We start from the raw sequence: 23,962 nt of genomic DNA, 5'->3' as shown, positions 1-23,962 counted from the left end.
CCCCCAGGGACGCCCAATTTACGTCGTGGTAATGAAACCCCTGGAATTTAGTGAGTCCCGTTCCGTTCCAGCTTCTCTAATATGGATAAAAGCATCGCTATTGCTGTAACTTATTAAAAACAAGATATAACGGTAAACGTTTTGAATGATGAAATCTAAGGACAATAAACACTCGTCTGCAATAATGGTTTATCTGTGTTCTTCAAGCCATCTCGGGTATTTTCATAAGCCATTGCTAATCGACATACATTGAATATGAGTATAGAATTGCTGAATTGTCTGCCTCATTCTGTGATGAGAATCCACATCTGATCACAACATAAGGAAGTTATTTCAAACGCTCGACTGATGTTGTGAATTAAAAACAAGTTATAATGTTTTTGTAACTTGTTTTTATAACTTTTGTTGGACAACAGGTTTTGAAAGGCTTATAATTGCATGTCATTAGAATGGAAGTTGCTCTGCGTGTTGCGTTATTTTTTTTCAAATATAAGAGGGGAAGCGTTTTCTCATTTCAGCACATGAAATTGTGGGCAAACATACAGCAAATTCCAAGAGAAATAAAAGGAAGGAAGATATTTAGATGCAAAACCGAAAAACCGCAATTCACAAGCGCGTATTGAACCTTGGATGTCGTACTGAACGGTTCGATATTATATTGAGTATTGTGACATCCCTACTTAATATGCAGTTATATTACGGACCGTTGGCATGAATTGTACTCATGATAGAGCGGTGGTGGAGCGCTCTTGACTATTGGAGCAAGTGAAAACCACGACGCTCCGACTTTTCAAAAATCCGCCGCTCCCTCCATTCAAAAATCATACCTCTGTGCTCACATACTCTGATCGCGAACACATTTGTGTGAGGGTGCGCATACGGTCACACAAACAAAATAAAAGCAGCGCGGTTGCGTGTTTATGGGTTATTTTTGCGGTCAAATAGCAAAATAAGATTTCCATTGACTCTCTTTATCAGAACTGGTCATGGCACGGCCCATTTTCGTTTGAATTTTAATTAACCAATTACTTCACGCGGGCCGGTCAAGGATATCGAGAGGGCCGTATATGGCCCGGGGGCCGTAAAATGCCCAGGTCTGCTCTAAACCATCCCATCCGAGGAAGAAGGGCCTTATCTAGCGAAACGATTGGTTGTTTTTGACTTTTTAACAACAAATGCTTGTCTTGTCGTGATCTGCGATACACAAGCATACTCTGCACACAGAGTACACACGTGCATTGCAGAGATAGACAAGATGAGCATTTGAGGATAAAAAGTATATAAATTATACTTTTTTTTTTTTTTTAGAAAATAACCTATCGTTTCACTAGATAAGACCCTCCTTCTTCGGCTGGGATTATTTAGAGCCCTTTGAAGCTGCATTTTAGAAGTTTAAACCCGTGAGCACCATAGAAGTCCATTATATGGAGAAAATTCCTGAAATGTTTTCCTAAAAAAAAAATAATAATAATAATTTATTTACTACTGCATTCTTGATGAATAAAAGGAAATAAGCTTAAAGCTTTGCTTTCCCCAAACTTAGTGACCCCAAACTTTTTAACAGTGGTGTAGTATTACCATCTGACACCATTGTTGTACCATGGTACTGCCATTGTACTTTTTTATATGTGATCTCTTATTATTATAAATACCGTAGTACAGAATATGTAGGCTACCCTATTCTTAAGTCATGGTATTTACTTGATTCTCAGTACTTATAGAGCACCATGCCCACCAAAAAAAAGTGTAAATCATAGTACTTTTTAATTAGTATCCTCATTTTGACTTCCCTCCCTGTTTTTGTAGCTTGTATACATGCTTCCCTCCATTCATCTGCATGGAAAGTCCTCATAAAGTTCAAAGAATATTTTTTTTACCCACTTTTACAATAGCCAGCAGTGTTTGACCCAGCATGTCCGATAGAAGTCTGTGACAGACAGATGGTCCGCTCACATATGGACCCTTCTCTGCCTCGCTGTGTCAATCCACCCCCTGCCTCAATGCCACAATCAGATGGGACAAACCGTCACTGACAGCGAGGTTGCATGTTAGAGGCTGCCCTTTTCCACTGCATTGACGGTTAATTTTTCAGTGTCAACAGTGTGAGTGGAGGGCGTTGTTGTGTTTGCATTCATCAGCATTGGATGTATTTGAGCAACTCTTATGGGTTTTGATTGCCATGAGCCAAATTGATATGTGCAATGAAGTGTTGCCAAGGGGATTTTTAATATTTCTGAAGAGTGCCGCTGATAAAGGCATAGTGAGTTATAAAATAAATGATAGGAGAGAGACTGCCTGCATTGCCTCTTCAAAATGCATTTTCTGATTGATTTATTGGTGGTGTTTGCTAAGAAGAGTTTCATTACTGTTGATAGGGTCAGTCATTTAATAAAACCCCTATGAGTCCCAGATGTAAATTATACCTCAAATCATGCATCGTGTTGAGGAGAGGTGTGCTTTTAAGTTTCTAAGCAATGAGACTTACAATTTTTATCTGGAGGATGATGCATCCCGCAGACTTACGTTGAAGGAGGGCCCGGGGCCATATATAGGGTTCAGAAGTCATGCTTGAGTCTTTTGACTCTGGCTAGTGCATAACCACCCAGAAACCATACAGGATACTGCAGTAACTGCAAAGCAACATTTAGCCAAAAACTAACTGTATCCTCAGCTTTTATTTCAATTTTTTACTTTTATGATGTCTAATATAATAAAACAGCAAAAACCAAGTGTTTGCCATGGTAACAAACTATTTTTTAGTCTACGTTGTCATGTCTCTGGATAGCAACATTCTGAACTTGTAAAGCATCAGATTAATTTGAATGATTTATGCAGAATACAGCAAAGTGATGTTGAGTGGTGCTAAAATAAAGCAAAAAATTAGCAGCGAATTTTAAGAACCGTGTATTTGAGAACATTTGTAAGGTTTATTTAGTAGTTGGCTGTCATCTAGCAGATTATTTTATCTAATGCAACTTGTAGTGCACTTATTAGGGTAGAAAAACATTCTGGACATATTTACATACACAGATGTGGATACTCAGACAGTGCATTGCAACTGCAACTTAAAGGCATAGTCCAGCCAAAAATGACATTTGTTATTTTCTTACTGTTATGTCTTTCCAAATCCATAAGGCTTTGGTTAATCAAAACACAAATTTAAATATTTTTAGAGCTTTCTGTTCCTCCATTGAAAGTCCTGGTGTTGTAAAATAAATCCATATGATCCAAGTCTTGTTAGGAGATATTAATGCCTGATATGATGAACAATTTAGGCTTTTATTTAGATCTAAACAATGGCTGACACATAGAGAGCCCATTTGTGGTTATCTGTTGACCATCCGTGATGACCACAAAACCAGTCATAAGTGTCAGTTTTTGATATTGAGATTCATACATCATTTGAAATCTGAATAAATAATCTCTTGATTGATGTATGGTTTGTTGGGATAGGACAATATTTGGCCGAGATACAACTATTTGAAAAACTGGAATCTGAGGGTGCAAAAAGAAAATCAAAATATAGAGAAAATCACCTTTAAAGTTGTCCAAATGAAGTTCTTAGCAATGCATATTACTAATCAGAAATTAAATTTTGATATATTTATGGTAGGAAATTAACAAAATATCTTCATGGAGCATGATCTTTACATAATGTCTTAATGATTTTTGACAATTAGATATACAATGTATTTTTTGCTATTGCTACAAATATAAGACTGGTTTTGTGGTCCAGGGTCACATATATGAATAAAAGCATAAAATAAATCTGTTCATCATATGAAGCAAATCTCAAGACTTGGATTAAACACCTTGATTCATATGGATTGGTTTTACGATGCCTTTATGACCTTTTATGATCTTCTAAGTTTTGTTAACCAGGACTTTCAAACAGAGTGACAGAAACCTCTCAGGTCGTAATTTGTGTTTAAAAGGTTTAGAATGACATTAAGAAGAGTAAATGATGACAGAACTTCTCTTTTTTGGGGAGAACTATCCCGTCAGTGCTCATTCTTGCATTGCTTTTTCGGTCTGTGTCATTACACCAGATGTATTTTTTAGCTTGTTTAACTTACAGAAAGAGTCTTTTCAAACTATTGTTTTATCATGACAGTTGTAGTTTGCATACAAGAGAACAATGAGCACAGAAGAAAAGCAGTTATGCTATAGAGCCTCCTGTAGCAATGCTGAGATTACACCGTGTACTTCTGACACTCTTTTCAAATGTATAATACAGCTGCTATACAATCTAACTTTATGAAATATTGCCATTAGCGAAACCTTTCAAGGTCCTGTGATGTGTAGGCATTACTGTTTACGTGCCTGCTGAGATGAGATGCACAAGGACAGCAGATCTAATCAAAACAAGTGGCTGTTGTAAACACGCTCGCAGAAACACATGGTAGCATCTGGCTTCCTGTCTCAGAGCTCTAAACTTCCATGCAGACTTCACACCGAAATCTGCCGACTAATTAACACCTGTCACACCACACGTGCCATTCGGAAGATACAAGTGAGATTTTTATCATCCTGAATGGCATTCCAAAGGCAGCCATGAACACTTTTGAATAAAATAGAATAGCATAAAATATGTTTTGTTATATGAATATATAATATGACTAAGACAACATGACTACACTAGGTTATTGGTTGATTTTCAAAGCAATCGCGTCACAGATGTTTTCACACTGCATGACTATCTGGGGTAGCATTCCGTCGCTGCTGTGTTCACACTGCACGATAGATCGGCGACAGGGGGTTTCACACTGCATGACTTTACAATAGGAAGAATCGCCGACAACTTTGTCCCGGTCCGCAAACTACGTCTCACAACCAAACACACGCGAGAAGTGACATGGAAACAACGCGAGGTCAGGCGTGCAAGTTCTCACGTGAGACTGGGATTATTATAAAAAAATGGTAGCCCGCAAGAAGCTTGTCATACAAATTGCATGTGCACTCATTTGCAGCGAAAAGAAAAGAAGCCGAAACTATTCTTGTTGATATTGTGGTCTATACCTTCGTAACTCCTCTCCTAACTTCCCGCTGGCCTGGATGTTGCTGTCTCATTGGCTGTAGGTAATAGCCGATGTGATTTTCAGTCAGATCACCTTTCACACGGCATGATTTTGAATCGCCGGCGATTCTCTCAGATCGCGTCTTTGATAGTTTACACTGTGTGATTGTCACTCACGTGAATGAGCACCGATTTGCCTGTGATTTCGGGCATTTGTCGGCGATTTCTCAAAACCTGTCGGCGAGTCAAAATCGGGGCTAAAATCATGCAGTCTGAACTCGGCATTAGACAGTGTTTCTGTTCTGCCACGCCCCTTCCCAAAGCAGCAAGTTCCGTGTACAACTGCGGAAGCTAGATTAAAGTGATTCTTACGTTTTAAATATTCTTACAAAATCACATCGGATCGCTATGTGAGGCACTTTTTTTTATGGATCGCCTTGTTTTGGACTGATGGAGAGAAACACTTGTCTATGCTGTTTAGTCTATGCCGTTCTAAAGCTTGGGAGTGCCAGGATTATTTTTAATATAACTCTGATTGCATTCGTCTGAAAAAAGAAAGTCATATACACATAGGATGCATGGAGGGTGAGTAAATAATATGCTACAATAGTGTTGGTCCATCATCGGCCTGCGAGATCACGATACATAATATTATCATTATTGTGTTAATTTATTTAATTATTTACATGCCCGAAACTACGTCCAGCATAAGGCTAGTGAATCTACATGTATGATGAATAAATCTCTTAGCACACACTGCTCACATCTACCGCGCGGCTCCGACACAACCATCGATGATTGTCTCTCTAGTCAATACTTGTGTTTACATCAGCCTCGGCTTTGCATGTGTTTCAACCCTCTATACCGCACACGTCAACGGCGTGGCTCCAGCAGGGCTACCGGAGCAGTTCACTGACACTTTAGTCAATGCTTGCGTTTATATGAGCTGCCCTGTGGCTCGCTGAAGCATCCCGGAAGTGGCTGTCCATGCTACATAGCCAAAGTTAGGTAAATCCCCCACCTCGTCCTTCCACACCTGCCAACGATTCGAATTTCCATAGCCGTGATTTATTTGAATGATATTCTAATTCTAATGGACATCATAGAATTCGGGTAACAAACGCTGTAGTCCAAAGGAGCCGTTCATTGTAGTTCTTGAAAAGGGATTTTTAAAAAAAAAACTAAATATCTCCCTTTGGAGTGGACTTTGACATTTGTAACTTTGTAGATGTTTTTTATGCGCAAACATACACACCACACACTGGCTAAAATTCAAAAAGTGAAAAAGCATAATAGAACCCCTTTAATGACTTTAAATGTCTTGGCTATAGTGACTTTACATGCATGGGAAAACCGAACTATAATTTTTTGGCCTCTGCTCTGCATTTGTGAATCCTTCACTATCATCAGAAATGTTGTTATATAATTAACTGTTTCTTAATGTCATGCACCTCATGATGAAAATAACCTGCACTTCACTGTGTTGCAATTACTAAGATCACTGTAGCTTGACAAAAACAATGTTCTTCAATCCAGTGTCTGTTTGACGTTTAATTAAAACACAAACTTTCCTCTCCTCTTCCAGGAAACCAAAATCAACTGTGTGCGACTAGCTACCAAAGGTATGAGAATTGTTTCACTTCTTGTTAGCTTGTATGAATGAAACATTTTGTTATTAATTACTATTGATTTGTTTGTTTATTTATTTGCTTGTTCTTTTGTATATTCAGATGAGACTTGCTTTGGAACAGTTCATTGGCTGGGTTGATATTTGGATAGTTCTGTCTAATTTAAGTCCCTCAATCAAACTCAATGAATTAATCTTTGGGTTGGAATTAAGCAGATGTAATATTAGAAATGTTATTTCCTCTGTATTCTTAATAGGCCTATGATTTTTATAGTGGAACCCATTACTAAACATGATGAGGTACAAAAAAAAAGGACGAAGCCTTTTCATTTAAGTTGTACATTCAGACAAACCTCAGTTGCATCAGACTGAGATTAGTGCTCCCGGTTTCATTGAAAAATCTGAAATCCCATTTTATTTTACCTGCATGATTATCTGCCTCTGGCCAACAATTCTGTTCAGTTTCTTTTGCTCCATTTCATTTCCCCTTCTCTCCGTAAAAAGACCCTTTTACATAATCACTTCCAGGAACAGAGCAATCACAAGAGACTTTCTATTATTTAATGGACATCACAGATAAAGAGACACTATAGCCATGCAGCGCTACAGACTCATCATATTTTTTTTTTCTTCCCCATTCTTTCTTCTCCAGTTTTCTTTCATTCCTTTTGGCTTTTCTCCATCTTATTCAATAAGCCTGCTTCTGCACACACCTGTTTGTTGTTTGTTTTGCTGAACTCATTTTATTTTGCTCCATGTCAGGCTTTTTTTCTTTCCTTTTTTCCTTTTGGTCATGGCCTGTTTTCCTTTCATATCCCAGATAGATCCGTCCTGAGTTGGGTTCTTATTATGATTGTAAAAAACCAATTACTTTTGTGTTCCTGCTTTAGAAAGACATGCTTTACACTCTGTGATGCCTTGAATACGGATATATGAGAGTTTCAACCTTTCCTTGCCTTTTTAATGATGGTGTTTTAATAGGTTTCGATTGTGGGGTGAATTCACTAAACGGTTGCGTGACTTTTCTACATACTATTTATAACTCTGTGTGTTATATCAACTCACCACCTGCAATCTAGTTTAATGAAAATAAAATACTGCCATACTGTATTTTAAATTTAGTAATTGCCATTCATTTGAATGCAAACATGTCTCTTTTCAATAAGCATTAGACTGATTTAAGGATGTGACTTGTTCATAAAACCCAGCTCTATGGGAGTGCAATTTCTGTATTTTTAAATAACTGATTCAAGGAATAGTTTATCCAAAAATGAAAATGTATTCACCATCCTAAGATGTAGATGACTTTGTTTTTTCATGGGAACAGATTTGGAGAAATTTAGCATTGCATCACTTGCTCACAATTGCATCCTCTGCAGTGAATGGGTGCCGTCAGAATGAGAGTCCAAACAGATGAGAAAAACATCACACCACTCCAGTCCATCAATTAACATCTTGTGAAGTGAAAAGCTGCATGTTTGTAAGAAACAAATCCATCATGAAGACCATATTGCTTTCATATTTTATCCAGAAGTGACGGAAGAGTTCGTTTTTTCACAAACACACAGCTTTTCACTTCTGAAGATGTTAATTGATGGAAATTTCACCAAATCTGTTTGTATGAAGAAACAAACTCATGTACATTTTGAATGATCCAATGGTGAGTACATTTTCAGCAAATTGTTTGGATTGGATTGCAGTGGTATTAAATCTCAGAACCAGCATGCAAGATGGAGAACTGTTACATGCAATATTGAATTTAGCACACATTTTGTATTCTCATTAGCAAAGTTAACTAATTTGCATAGTTCCTTTATCAAGTCGGGTGTTAAAAATGCGAATGTAAATAAACGACAGTAGTAGACGCAATTCAGTCTTAGTGCATTCCCCCCGTATTTTTTTTTTCTTTTCGGTTTTCATAAAATTGGAGACTCAGAACAGAAAAAAAAATTAAAGCCACATAAGGCCTCAACTGGTAAAATATTTGCATTTATATGAAAAAGATCTATTTATAAAATTTTCTACAACTCTTATGCTTACTCTGGAGTAATATTAATTTTCCCGTGTGAAATAGCCTACCTGTTGTATCCTACACATTTCAGTTTCCTTTCCAGCCAAATGTTACTCAGTCGAAGGAAGCTCAGATGATTGAGTTGAAAGCATAATTCTTTAGACTATTTTTTCTTTCCTTCTTTTCTCTCATGCATGCCGGCCTGGAACGTAAAACCTTGTGTTAGTGGTAATAGGTAGGGGACAAAATACCACGCCCTACATACTTGTCATTCCCAGTGAAGGTGAATATTATACCATAGTCAAACTTTTCTTTCTTCTTTGTTCTTTCCACCCATCTACATTTCTTCCGCTGTTGTTTCCTTCTCTACTTTTTAGTTTTTTGTTTTATTTTATTTTGCTTTTTTCAGACCTTGTTCTTTTATTCTGCTTCATCTTAATGCATTTTTTGCATGTCTGGTTCACTAAAAAGTCTAGCTGGTTCTCATTGACTCCATTGACACTATTGTAATTTGGGACCCTGCGAATGTACACTGCAGCCCACATGTCTTAATAATCGTATTATTATTAATATTTCATGTTTAAAAACAACAGATATCCCCTCTCTACTATAGTTTTGCTCATGACCTTGTTATGCTCTGAAAAACTGAATCCATAATTAATATAAATGATCCTCTTTTAAAGATAATTGCTACTACTTAGAAAATACGTAATCTTTTTTTTTCAATGATCTTTTGTTTATAGGAAAAAAGCATTACTCATATACTTTTTACATTTACTTGAAAATGTTCAGCATTTTTATAAATATAATTTTATTTATTTATTTATTTATAATTTACCTCTATAACCCAGCCATGCTGTTGTTTTGGACTAAATTAATCCAGTTTAGTTTCACTCAGACTATTATTTAAATGTTTGGATATGCATAAAGATGTTTTACAGTAGAGCTTAATAAGTTTCTGAGCAAAATGTGAGCATAAAGCGATATATGTTGCCTTACCTACAACACTCCACCCCTTACATGTGTAAGTGACCACTTCACCTAACATGACCCCAGTCATACACTCTGACCCTGCCAGCCTAACCGGCGTGTGTGTATATGTGTGTTAGCACGCATGTGGGTGTGTTTGCCAACGTGTGTGTTTGTGTGTGTTTACTATTCTAAATTTACTGTATTTTTGTGCACATATACAATGTGTGTGTGGAAGTATTGAGGATACTTACATGTATGTACTATTTATTGTATGTTCTTATAATTCTTCAATTAATCCTAATGTTAATTTTGTATTTTGAAGGATAGAAATGTCAAACTCATGCACACAAGCACACACCCACAGGTGTCAGCTCTTTAGTTCCAGTGCAGTAAGGTCCACGTTTCGTTGCTTCTCCATTTCACTCTACAGTCGTATACAATATGTTCAATTGCCCTGACTGAAATTACAAATTCAAAAATTACTTTTCTAAAGGGTCTTGCTGGATATCTAGCGCAGGAGATAGCCGACTTTTAGCCAGCTAGTGAACCGTTACAATGCCTAATCGTCTGAATTATGCAGATTAAAGCTGTCGTCGCTTTGCGTTTTAAATACATATTTTGACATGCAGTTATAAGGCTCATAATTATATTTTGAGAGTTGAATTTGAGTGTACAGTGGCCCCAAAAAGTAATTAGACACTTGAAACCTAAATATACATGAATGTCATTGCACTAGTTAGCGTATTAAAGCAAGTAGCGAAAGTAACTTTTATATCATACTTAAGGTGAAACACTGCAGGTGAATAGGGTAAAAAAAAAAAAAATAGTTATCACCTTACTTACCCAGTCAATTGATTACATTGATCATTGCAAACCTTTTTTTGTATTACAGGTTTTCTAAGTGTTAGGTTTAAATATGCAAATTAGGCATTTCAAAATTCTTGTTTAATTTTTTTGACATATTAGAGTCAAATGTTTTACAAAGGGGATTTTGGGTATCTCATTTTGTCAATAATTCAGAAACAACTTGTATAAATAAAATCAAGCAGATTATATATGAACAAATCCTTCTGTAAAAACCTTCAGAATGTAGATAGGAATTAAAATGTAAAGTGGTTTGTGTAAGTGCTACTGAAGTGGAGATATATGGCTCAGTGTAGGAGAAAAAAACTCATTTTGAGAAAACAGCCTTTAAAAAATATGTATTGTAATTGAAATCTGCTGACACAAATAGATTAAGTGCTATAAAAGAAACACTTAACACTGTCTTTTGGGTGTTTTCTTTCCACTAGTCTGAAAAACACTGTATTAAACTCAAGAAAAGCCCATTTTTTGCCTGCAGTTACTCCCCTTAACTAAAATTGCATTAATAAAAACAGTATTTAATTGCAGATGTCTCTTGGATTCATATTGTGTGATATTTTTATTCTATGCAAAGAAATTCTAATATTTTAGTATATCAATAAAATGCAAAATCTAGTTGTGTTTGCTGCATTATCCCAGCAGTTCAAATAACAAGCAAAAGAAACAAAAATACATCATGCATTATGCATGTACACTTTGAGCTCAAAATCAATTGTCAGTTTACACAAATACCTTTGTTTCTCAATGCTCCCATCTGGAATTTAACAAAATGCTCAAGACCAACAATGCTTAAATATAACCCCAAATACACTTGTGAATTAGAGACAAAAGGGATTTTGAACTAAATGTATTTAAAATCCACCCATTAACCTCTCTGTATTTGGTGAAGGCGGACGCTTTTTAAGCCATTAGCATCATGGGTTGTTTACATGCCTGCATGGTCTTAATCCCAGTCCATTTGAGATTGTAATCCCGTTAGATGCATCCAATGACGCATTCGTAATCCTGTCGACTGCCAAACAATGGCAATAGAGATGTCAGCAGTGATATGCACCCCCATAAACCTTAGCGTAATCCCTCAGCCTATAGACCTGCTTTAAATAAAGTTATACAAAAGTACCGTTTCATACGCTAACAGAACCACACATTTCGAGTATCAAAAATGCTGCCAATTAAAATGGCAATACTTACTCACTCCAACGCCCCCTCTTTATGGTAGGGATTAAATTTTAATATGATGGGTTTTGATACTTAATTTTACCCCCTCAAAATAAAAGGATTTGCATACTTGCATATTTTAGTAGGCATACAAGCAGGGCCAGTGGTTAAAAGAAAATGCATAGTACTTATAATCAAGGGCAGATTTTTTTCTGTATTATTTCACATAACATTTTCTGGCAAACAAAAATATCACAGAATTTAAAGGAGCGCTGCCCTGTGATTGCTAGGATCCTTATGATTGTGAGTGTGAGAGTTATTAGAACCAATCATTTAAAAAAATATATACACATACTGTAGAATCACTAGGTTGTGGGTGGTATGTATGAAATGAACTGTTGTAAATTTACTATTTAAAGCTCTAGTTTGTATTTTCCTGTACAAGGCCATCAGTTTTGTTTCTGCAGTTTCTTTGCGATTTGTTTGAAGCTAGTGGTGCAGAAATTACACAGTTCTGCAAGAAAAGCCTTTTTCTTGAAAAGTACATTCTTAAAAGTAAATGTTCCAAAAGGATTTCTTTGCAAAGTTGCAATAGAAAAACCTTTAATTTGTTTGTTTTTTAAACTATAAAGCACCTTTTGTGGAATGGAAAGGTTCCATTGATGTTAAAGGTTCTTAATAGAATCATTTGTGACTCTGGACCACAAAACCTGTCTTTAAGTAGCACAGGTATATTTGTAGCAATGGCCAAAAATACATTGTATGGGTCAAAATTATATATTTTTTGCCAAAAATCATTAGGATATTATCATGTTCCGTAAAGATATTTTGTAGATTTCCTACCCTAAATATATCAAAACTTAAGTTTTGATTAGTAATATGCATTGCTAAGAACTTCATTTGGACAACTTTAAAGGTGATTTTCTCAGTATTTTTTTTCATCCTCAGATTTTCAAACAGTTGTATCTCGGCCAAATATTGTCATATCCTAACAAACCATACATCAATGGAAAGCCTATTTATTAAAAAAAAAAATGTCCTTATGATTGGTTTTGTGGTTCATGATCACATTTATGACCAGAAAAATTCAAATTCAGTGAAATCAAGAAGTGTTTTTTTTTGTCCTAAAAGGTCAGTAAAATGAGTCAGTTGGTTGGTCAGGATTAATATTGTTGCATTGTCGTGAAGATAGTGCTGTCGTGGAGGATGATATCAGAAAATAGACTGAAAGAACCCCATCATGGTGTAAGTGTGTGTGAATGTGTTTGTGTGCATGAATCATGAACTGTTGAACCCAATCAGATCAGAGCAGACTGAAGGACATGGAGTTCAGTTACTATGTTGATAGAGCCAAAAGAGAACACATAGTCCATCCGCATAGACCATCCATAGCGCTCCCTTCACCCTCTGACAGCTGTAGATGAAGCCAAAATGTGTTTGGTCGGAAAACACTCCAAAGACTAGCAAGGTTAGCAGAGATTGGCTCAGTGTTCTTTTCAAAGGTCAAAAGAAACTAAAGTTGTGAAAGTCCAGACTTAGGGGTTTGCTTATGTCACCTTAGATTGCAAACTCATTGGAAATGATGTCAGCACATATGCATAGTATTTTTTTTACGTTCATATCTGAACATCCTTAAAACATCTTGACAAGAAAAACTATAGTAAATAGTATACTTTTTTCAGTTACCATATCTCGAATTAGTTTTTATTATAGTGTGTTTGTGTGCATATTTCCACACATTTTTAGTCTGAAAAACAAGACAAAACTGACTACTTAATAAAAGGGCATTTTGTTTTGCTGTGAAGGTTTAGGTCTTCAACGTACAGTTCCAGAAATGTGTTTTTGGAGTGTTTAATCTGCTCATGCTGAAGCGAACTGTACGCTTTGAGGGAAATAAATAAATCAAATTATTGAGCTTACATGAAAGCAAACCACCCACATAGAGAGATCAATGTGTTAATATGCAACAGATTGTTAAAGATGTCACACTGGCAGGTTAAAACATTCTCTTAAAGGCGAAGTGGAGGTAAATATAACAACATAATCGTTAAATCATTCAACGCAGGGATTACATGCTTTCCTAAGGTTTGTGTAGCTGTAGATGTATTATGCAACTATTTATTTATATCTATATGTTTTTTTTTTAAGTCTATGCAACCTTTCTTTATGTTTTCAGGCTTTGAAAATAAAATGCAAAGATGATTATAATCTTTTCAACAGTGAAATCTGACAACAGCAAACAGCTGATGTTCTTTCATAGAAATAATGGCAATTTCACAGTAGAATCACATGCCTGATGAAGGTAGATGAACCATTTGGTGTGGAGCCACGCTAATCTGAACAGTATTTTCTAAGAGTCATGCATGGTTGTGCAGATTTTATACAGATATTACAGTAACAATACACTGTCGACAAAACGTCCTGCAAGCTGCCGTGCATGCGAGTATGCGACACGCATAGACACACATACATCTGCATGAATCTCTATCCTTCATCCTCAGTTTGGTTCTTGTATCCATATTTCATGCCTGCATTCCTTGCGCTGAATTGTCTTTTGGTTTATTTGCATTCCTAACCCAGAATCCAAAGGCCCTAAAGTGTTTCATTTCACCACAGTGATCCAGTATTTGAAAAGCTCCTTAAGGTCTTTTTTTGTCTGTTGCCTGTTAATTAATACCATTCAATAAACGATTCCCCTTTGCCATAGACCCGCCACACAGTAACGATCAATGTCACTTGTGCATTTGTTTTGTCTGAATTGAAATGCATTTAATTAATTTGATTTTGTTTTCTGTCTTTGGACTGGTTGTACGTATTGGATGAGAGTGTGTGAATGTGAGATGTGCTTGAATGTACTTCCTGTTTGTGTTTTCATTTGTTGTTTTGTGTGTCACTGTTTCACGTTTCTCGACAGCTCTTGTCTTAGTTAAAGGCCCTTTCTCTTCTTTGTGATGTACTTGTTGCTTTAAAGGTGCATCTACCCAGAATTCCAATGACATAGAGCCTGAAAAACAGGTGGACAGCACTGTAAAGATGGCAGGCGTCATTGCGGGAATCCTCATGTTTGTCATCATCCTCCTGGGCGTTCTCCTCACCTTCAAACGCAGGTACTGCTGACATAAACACACATTTACACACATACTTCTAGTTCAATAGGCGTTTTTCTTTTCAGAGGAAATTGAGGGTGTTAGTTAGCATTGCTTTTGACATAATCAGCTTTTGTGTCTCCTGGTGAAACATGCACACTGGCTTTCTTTCATTGCATCACTTCCTCTCACCAACTTTACCGCCCACCCCCCAACACACCCCCTCATGTCATCGTGCCTTACAAGAGCCCACCTCTTCCCATAGTGTCTCTGCCGTCCCTGCCGCACACCGACTCTCACACATCCTGCTCTCGCTCCTCGTAGATCTTTCCTCTAGTGTCTGTCTGTGGAACAGTTTATTTAGCCTAGGCATGAATTACGGGGGTGTTTGTCTGACCTGCTATGTAAGGCTTGAACCCTTTAAATTGAAGCCAAAACTAGAGTAGATGGGAATGGCGTTGGAAAGATCCTATCAGTGGAAGAACGATATATCAGCCATAATTTCTGCACTTGTGTAAGTGATAGTGCACTTGTATCTATTATAAAATATATATGAAGTCTTGTCTAAATATATAGATAGATAATAATAAGCTGTTTCTGTTTTTAAACATGTTTAGTAAATTTTCAGTAAATGTGTGAAATAAGCTCATTTAAGGTCAGAATTTAAATACAAATTGCATTATAGAATTAGTTATAATATATTTTGGCTTTATAATGGCATTATAGGTATTTACTAATCAATAGTGATTTTTCATCAATATTTTGTGAAATAAGTTTATGCATGTCTCATTTTTCATTATTAAATTAATTGAATTATTTATTATTATTTTTTACTGGCGTTATATTAGCCTTATAGATATTTTATAATAAATTCTTTTTTTAAACGAGAATTTGCAGCAAAAAGTGTTTGAAATAGGTTTATGCATGTTATATGCATGTCTCGTTTTGCATTATTCAATTGAATAATTTATAATATATTAGCCTTACAGGTATTTATTAATTAACTGTTTCTGTTTTTTTAATTTGACAGACGTTTAATCAAATGATGTGTGAAATACACTACCAGTCAAAAGTTTTTGAACAGGAAGATTTTTAATGTTTTTTTAAGAAGTCTCTTCTGCTGCATTTATTTGATTCAAAGTACAGCAAAAACAGTAACATTCTTAAATATTTTTACTGTTTAAAATAAATGTTTTCTGTTTGAATATATTTTAAAATGTAATTAATATCAGTAAGTTCAAAGCAAAATTTTTAGTATTATTACTCCAGTCACAAAATCCTTCAGAAATTGTTTTAATATTCTAATTTGCTGCTCAAAAAACAATTATTATTATTATTATTATTATTATTATTATTATTATTATTATGTTGTAAACTGCTGAGCAGAATTTTTTCTTCAGGTTTCTCTGATGAATAATAGTTCAGAAGAACAGTATTTATCTGAAATATAAATCTATTGTAACATTGTAATTTTATCATCACTTTTGATCAATTTAAAGCATCCTTGCTAAATAAAAGTAATAATTTCTATAATTTCTATAATTTCTTTACAAAATAATTTTATTTCAGATAAATACTGATCTTTCTATTCATCAAAGATTAATTAAATAAATGTACTCAACTGTTTTAAATATTGCTAATAATAATAATAATAATAATATAATTTAATGTTTTTTGAATAGCAAATCAGCATTTTAAATTTTATTGTTTTGCTGTACTCAGATGAAATAAATGCAGGCTTAGTGAGCAGAAGAGACTTTAAAAAGCATTTAAAATCTCATTGTTCAAAAACCTTTGACTGGTAGTGTAGGTTTATGCATGTTAATATGCAACTCTTTTTACATTATAAAATGGAATTATTTATAATATTTTGGCATAGTATGGGGCATTGGTCATATGGTGATAGTATGCTACATTCATATAGTATACTACTTTGAGAATGTAAGCAAGTCACAAGTTAGTTGTTGTTGGGGTTTTTTTCTTGCCAACTGCTTTATGCTGTATGCTGTATGCTTCACAAACATTGAAACTGTTTGCCTGATACAATTAACATTGTGCTTTTATTGACCGCAGAAAACCTGGAGGTAAACAGAATATTATTGTAAAATGTTTATGTAGATTTTCTAGTGGTTATGACAGCAGTAATTCATCAAATGATGGAGAAGAGTATTAAAACTAGGCACATATCCATATGCACATTGTAGTTAAGCACACTTTCTGCATTTCAAAGAGCCAATTTAAGTAGTAAAGTATGTCAAAATGGGACAGTCTGCTGCATCCACCAAAACCAAGCACTCAGAACCAGTCTATGAGATGAGAGATGGTCTGATTTGCATAATTCATTTAAGTGCTAAAATTAAATACACCATTATGGGACGCAATCATTTTCAATAAATTCTTCCCCTGGTGTTTTTTTTTAATTTATTTTTATCCAATCTCTGCATATTAAACTTTGACAGGAGGAGTATTTTAACATTTAAAAAACATGGATTACTTCTTTAAGAACTGATGGAAATTCCTTTAAAATCATTTAATGATTTGCACATTGTGAAACAATAGTGAATAACCTATAGATCGGCCTCAAAACCCATTGTGACCCGCTATTCCTGTTCTTCATGGCATAGTTATGGTTGGCACTCCTGCTGCTTTCCTCAAATAGCTGATTAAGTTGACCACGTCTTTATGCATATTAACCTGAAGCTAGCTTTCATTTGTTTTTTTAACCCGTTTGATTGTTCGCAAGGGCACGGTGATAACCGGGACCTTAGAGTGCACAGCGCACTGCCCATACAAGTCCCAGTCAGAAATACAATAGTGGTTAAAACCACCAGCTAAATCAATAAGCTCTAATTACCATGAATTGTAAAGGAGAGCTTGACAGCACCATTGTTAATGCGTCACTGTCTGGAGCAGTGTGAATTGAAACTTAATGATAGATCTCGCTATTAAAAGAGCGGGAATCAAAAGGTTAGCCATGAATGGCCTTAGTAGGTGTTCATCTTCCACGCTCGGTGGAGGAAGGGCACTTCTGCTATTCATAAGGCAGAAACTTGAGGCATGAATATTGCAATAATAGCTTGCGCGTTTTTTTTGTCATTTTTCTGATGTGTGGGAGTCAGAGCGGCGGAAGTTATATGCAAATACAAGAGTTCCTCAAGTCTAGATTCACACAAATAACTCAGACTGTGGTTGGTTTGAAAACTTTACAGCTATAATGCATGCATTTAGACACCTCCGTACTGTAGCATTGTGTTTCCAAGCCTAGTGAGCTGCTTCGCTGTCTGCTATCTATATAGGCGGCCACCTTTTAAGACAGTCAGGTTGTTGCTGAGTTAGCAACTCCAAGCTCTAAGAAACACCAAAATACATTCTGCATGCACATATTGGATTAAATACTTTCTTTACTAGTAAAGACTAATATTTGACCCTGGACCACAAAACCAAAAATAAAGATGCTTTAAAAGGTTCTTCACAGCGATGCCATAGACGAACCATTTTTGGTTCCACAAAGAGCCATTCAGTCAAAGGTTTTTCAAAGAATCATCTCTTTCTTACCCTTTTATAATCTGAAGAACCTTCTTTCGCCACAAAGAACCTTTTGTGAAACAGAAAGGTTCTTCAGATGTTAAAGGTTCTTAATGGAACCATTGAGACAAAAAAGGTTCTTCTATGGCATCGTGAAGCACCTTTATTTTAAAAGTGTCAATAGCACAAGTATATTTGTAACAATATCCAAAAATACATTGTATGGGTCAAAATGATCGATATTTCTTTTATGCCATCATCAAATCATTAGGATATTAAGTAAAGATCATGTTCCATGAAGATATTTTGTAAATGTTCTGCCATAAATATATCCCAATGTAATTTTTGATTAGTGATGTGCATTGCTAAGAACTTCATTTGGACAACTTTAAAGGCGATTTACTCAATATTTAGATTATTTTGCACTTTCGGATTCCAGATTTTCAAAAAGTTGTATCTTGGCCAAATGTTGTCCTGTCCTAACAAACCATACATCAGTGGAAAGCTTATTTATTCAGCTTTCAATGTTCAAAAAATAGACCTTTATGGTTTTGTGGTCCAGGGTCACATATATCATGCAGTTTTGTGCAAAATTCAGATTTAAATGTTCAGTTCGTAAATGTGAATTTAAATTGAATTGGCCATTGTTTTGTTTTTCTATCATTTTATCTGTTGTTCTCTATTGTTTATCTATTGCAAGGCTTATAAACCTTGTAAACCTAAAAAAAATTTAAACTTTCTAACAAGGTTTTGTCAGCATGTTTCAAAAATTCAGATTTTTAAATATAATAAATAAAATAATAATAAATCATTTTTATTGTATTTTCCACCTTAATTAAAATTTTGCTCAACTCAATCTTGAATCGCATGCAATCCTAATGATGGATATTTGTTTATTTTGTGACTAACACAATGTTATCCATGTCCAATTTTCTATGTGAAAGGTCAGCATGTCAATACATACAACTAGTGCATATTTTCTGTTTTCAAGTATATTGTGGTCAGTTTTGAGTAAATATTCAGCTGTTTAGGGAAGCAGCTCAATAAGTTGTTTTGAACAGACTCTAGGGCACTAGAATTGTACATTTGAAGCATCAGAGGACTCAGGAATTCAATTTGCGATGATTGTAGATGTCTGCACTCTAGTTACACACAAACACATTCTATGCACACGAGAAAAGACAAAATTGCTCATCCCTCAACTTCTTTTGATCATTCATATTTTAGCCACTGACACCAGCACTTAAGTCAGGCGATGATGTCTGGTGAATTGCAGCATTTTACATGTCTTTCAGTCACCATGAATTATTTCTGTGGCATCAAAAATGCTTGCAACTCACAAGCTATGCTTTTTTATCTCTCAGAGCTTGTGTAAAGCATGTTTTTTTTAAAGCAGGAGTGATGGACTTCATTTTTAAACTAATAATACAAGGATGAATGGAGTGGACAGGCTGAGTCTAATGGCAAATTGATGTTTTACTTCTTGGTAATAAAATGTCCCCTCAGGCATCTTTGCCCAAGCCTAGGATAGATTGTAATTAATAATGGATGGCTCGCATATCTCTTAAAAGTGGAATTGTGGCCTTCGTCTTGCAATGAGTCACAGGAGATTTGATTCTGGTGCTGTTCAGTTTGGATCCCTAAACATACGGTATTCGACCTAAAAGGAACATAAAGTCTAATGTGCTGTTTCACATTTCTGTATGCTATTGTTATGTACAACAGGCCATATTTTTCCATTCGAATTTGTAGGTTTTGTCTTAGAAAAGCTGTCAAGAACATGTCTAGGTCACATTTCAAGTATTTTAATAAATAAAAGCCTATTTGGGGGATATATTTTGCTATTGTGGCATTATTTAATGACAATTAAAAACATTTCCCCTCAAATTCTTAAATTCGTAACATGTCTAGATAATTCTCATTATTCTCAATTGTGATTATCATTCTATTTTAATACATTTGTAACCCTGGACCACAAAACCAGTCTTAAGTAGCATGGGTATATTTGTAGCAATAGCCAAAAATACATTGTATGGGTCAAAATTATTGATTTTTCTTTTATGCCCAAAATCATTTTTGCACACTCAAATTCCAGATTTTCAAATAGTTTTATCTCAGCCAAAATTGACCCTTATGACTGGTTTTGTGGTCCAGAGTCACATTTTTAAATACTACAATGCAATTTTAAGCGTACACTAGCACACTTCTATCATGATGTATCATGATGTATACTTCTTTTACAATTATATATATTTACATTTTACTTCACATTACTGTAATGAAATGCTTCAGTAAAGGGAATGTTCAGTGGAACATGTGCTTAATTGTCATTTTAAAAATGTAATGCTTTTGAATGAACTTCATTCTTATGATTTTAGGGTGAAATGCGCCCCAGACATGTTCTCGACAGTTCAAAACTATCCTTACATGGTAATGTCAGATGTATACTGGCTATAGTGTATTTTAAGGTACATGACACAGCTCAAAATGTGGTCTGATGTAATATGTGCTGAAACATTTCTATGTGAGGCATGGGACAGTGTAACATTTCCATCTCAGCACTCACCCGCTCACTCAAGCTTCTCCATTTCAGCTCGAGTCAAAGCTCAATGAGTTGCATGCAGCGCAGTACATACACTCACAGTTTGGCCTACCACACAGGAAACCCTCAGATGCTGTATTATATGCTGTGAAGTATGAAAAGGTGATGTTAGTGTGTGTGCGAGTGTGTTACTTAACCTCTAGACTCATACCCTGTCTTTTATTTCTCCTCCTCTGGGCTACGTCCGCTAGAGAAATCCACACCTGGAGAACTCTAAGTGTGGGGTATTGTATGTTTAATTCTAGCCACAGTACGCATCCTGAGCCCATTCGCACACCATTTACTTTTATTTGATCCCATCTGTGTCATGTTATACGCTTTATTTATTTTGAAATAGTTTTTTTAGTTGGTTTTTGTAATTTACATTTTGGCACGTGCACGGAAACTATCATCTTGATTTGTTTGTATTAATGGTTCAACAAAGCTCTGTTCCTAAACCTAGTTAGCTGCCTCGCTGCCATCTAAAACAACAGACTGAATTAGAAAACTATATAAATATATAATAAAAAATGAATAAATAAATAAAACTCATATATAAACTTATAGTTCACAGAATGTACATTGAGCAAATTATTTTAGAAAAATTTACTATGAAATTCTAAATTATACTAAATAATTGAGATCTTCCTTGCATTGTCAAGATTGAGATTGTGTTGAATTTATCATGATGTTCAAAAAATAAATCCAAATGGCAATAAAATTAACAATGCAAGAAAAATCTCAATTATTATTAGCATATAAATAAATAAAATATACAGTTGAGGTCAAAAGTTTATATACACCTTGCAGAATCTGCAAAATGTTTTACCAAAATTAGAAGGATCATACAAAATGCATGTTATTTTTATTTAGTACTGACCTGAATAAGATAGTTTACATGTAGTCGACAAGAGAAAATAATAGTTGAATTTATAAAAATGACCCTGTTCAAAAGTTTACATACACTTGATTCTTAATACTGTGTTGTTACCTGAATGATCCACAGCTGTGTTTTTTGTTTAGTGATAGTTGTTTATGAGTCCCTTGTTTGTCCTGAACAGTTAAACTGCCCGCTGTTCTTCAGAAGAATCCTTCAGGTCCCACAAATTTTTTGTTTTTTCAACATTTCTGTGTATTTAAACCCTTTTCAACAATGACTGTATGATTTTGAGATCCATCTTTTCACACTGAGGACAACTGAGGGACTCATGTGCAACTATTACAGAAGGTTCAAACGCTCACTGATGCTCCAGAAGGAAACACAATGCATTAAAAACTTTTTTAATTTAAAGATCAGGGTGAATTTACCTTATTTTGTCTTCTGGGAAACCTGTAATTATCTTATGTCGCTTCTGAAGGGCAGTATGAAATGAAAAAAAAATATGCTATTTAGGCAAAATTAGAAAAATTTACACATCTTCATTCTGTTCAAAAGTTTTCACCCCTGGCTCTTATTGCCACGTTTTGCATCAGTGAGTGTGTGAACCTTCTGTAATAGTTGCATATGAGTCCCTCAGTTGTCCTCCGTCTGAAAAAATGGATCTTAAAATCATACAGTCATTGTTGGAAAGGGTTTCAAATACACAAAAATACTGAAAAACCAAAGACAAAGGACAAACAAGGGACTCATGAACAACTATCACTAAACAAAAAAACAGCTGTGGATCATTCAGGTAAGAACAGAGTATTAAGAATCAAGCTTATGTAAACTTCTGAACAAACTTTTACCCCCGGTTTCACAGACAAGGCTTGAGCCTAGTCCTAGACTAAAATGTAAGTCTGAGCTGTTTCAACTGAAACAAAATTGCACTGATTGATCTTAAAATATATCAGTGCCTTTGTTTTGTCTCAAGATGCACACCAGTAATGTTTTTTTCTAAGCATGTTTATAAAAGTTACTTAAATATCCTAATTGAACTATGGCCTAATCCTGGCTTAGTCTAAGCCCTGTCTGTGAAACCGGGCCTTAGAGTTTTAATAAATGTGAAATATCTTATTCAGGTCAGTACTAAATAAAAAATACCATGCATTTTGTATGATCCCTCTTATGTTGCTTAAATGATTAACATTTTACAGATTCTGCAAGGAGTATGTAAACTTTTGATCTTTAAATTTTAAAGAATAAAGTGACGGATACATCAAGGATTAGTTAAAAGCTAGGAATCTTACAGGGAAGCACCTCTTGAGCTTCCATGATGCCTTAAAATGCTGTCTCTGTAGGCAGTTTACTGGGTTTTGGAACAGAGCAATAGTGGTTGTTGGTGTTAATTGTGAAAGTATTACGCTTTTGCTCGCTATCAGTGTGGCCTGTGTTCATTGTGCTTTTTTCCTGCATTATCACTCTTATTTTTAATTGCTTGTTGTTGTGCATTGTCGTTGTTAAATGTTAGAGAAATCTGCAGTGATTTGTGCCGGGAAATTTTAAAGGCGGTTCAAATGTCACTACATTACCATATTAAAATAAGTTTAATTTCTGCAGCGAATCCCATTGCCTGTTAGATCACCTTCTCATAAATAGCATTAGCATATGTCCCATGGTGCAGCAATTACAGTGAAAAGGCCACTTCATTCGCTCAGAGAGTGGCTTCCGATGACACTTTATACTGCAATCCAGGCTAGCTGGTAATTATTCCTCTTTAATACTGTCACAACCCTGCCTCGTGCGCGGCACTACGCCGTTAAGCTAATATGTTATGTTCATGAAGGCAAAGGGTGATTACTCCTACGCCAAGACACCTACACAACCAACTGTATAGAGGATTTAGCTTAAAGCACAGAGGTTGCCAGGTCTTTTCAGTAATCTTACAAAATCCACACAACTGCAACATTAGTGAGAACACATTATAATGTCAGTGCTAAAGGTCGTTTGGCTTGGATTACAGAGGGCGAAAGTAACAAGTAAACGATTTATGGTTTATGGTACGTTTTCATATCAGAATTGTATACATGTATACATAGCAGTATTCCATTAGCTTATTATTTTTATATTTATTATTATCTTATTATTTATTTTATTTTATTTTATTTCAAGGCACTGATTTGGAAGCTCTGACTTGTTGGAAATTCTTGTTTATTTGATTTTTTAATTGTATTATTTTTATTTTTTATTTTATTAGATTAG

General features: G+C 35.2%; 1 protein-coding gene across 1 annotated transcript in view; it reads left to right on the top strand.

Annotated features, from left to right (window-relative positions):
• ptprt (protein tyrosine phosphatase receptor type T) overlaps positions 1-23,962 on the top strand; it is a 335,410-nt gene that overhangs the window by 232,939 nt on the left and 78,509 nt on the right. Inside the window, 2 exon segments of the mRNA XM_073852511.1 lie at positions 6,603-6,639; positions 14,621-14,756. Coding sequence (XP_073708612.1) covers positions 6,603-6,639; positions 14,621-14,756 — 173 coding nt within the window.

Source organism: Garra rufa, chromosome 12 (assembly GCF_049309525.1).
Source record: "Garra rufa chromosome 12, GarRuf1.0, whole genome shotgun sequence".
NCBI lineage: Eukaryota > Metazoa > Chordata > Actinopteri > Cypriniformes > Cyprinidae > Garra > Garra rufa.
Note: the sequence above shows the minus strand (reverse complement) of the source record. Positions and strands in the feature narration are given on the sequence as shown.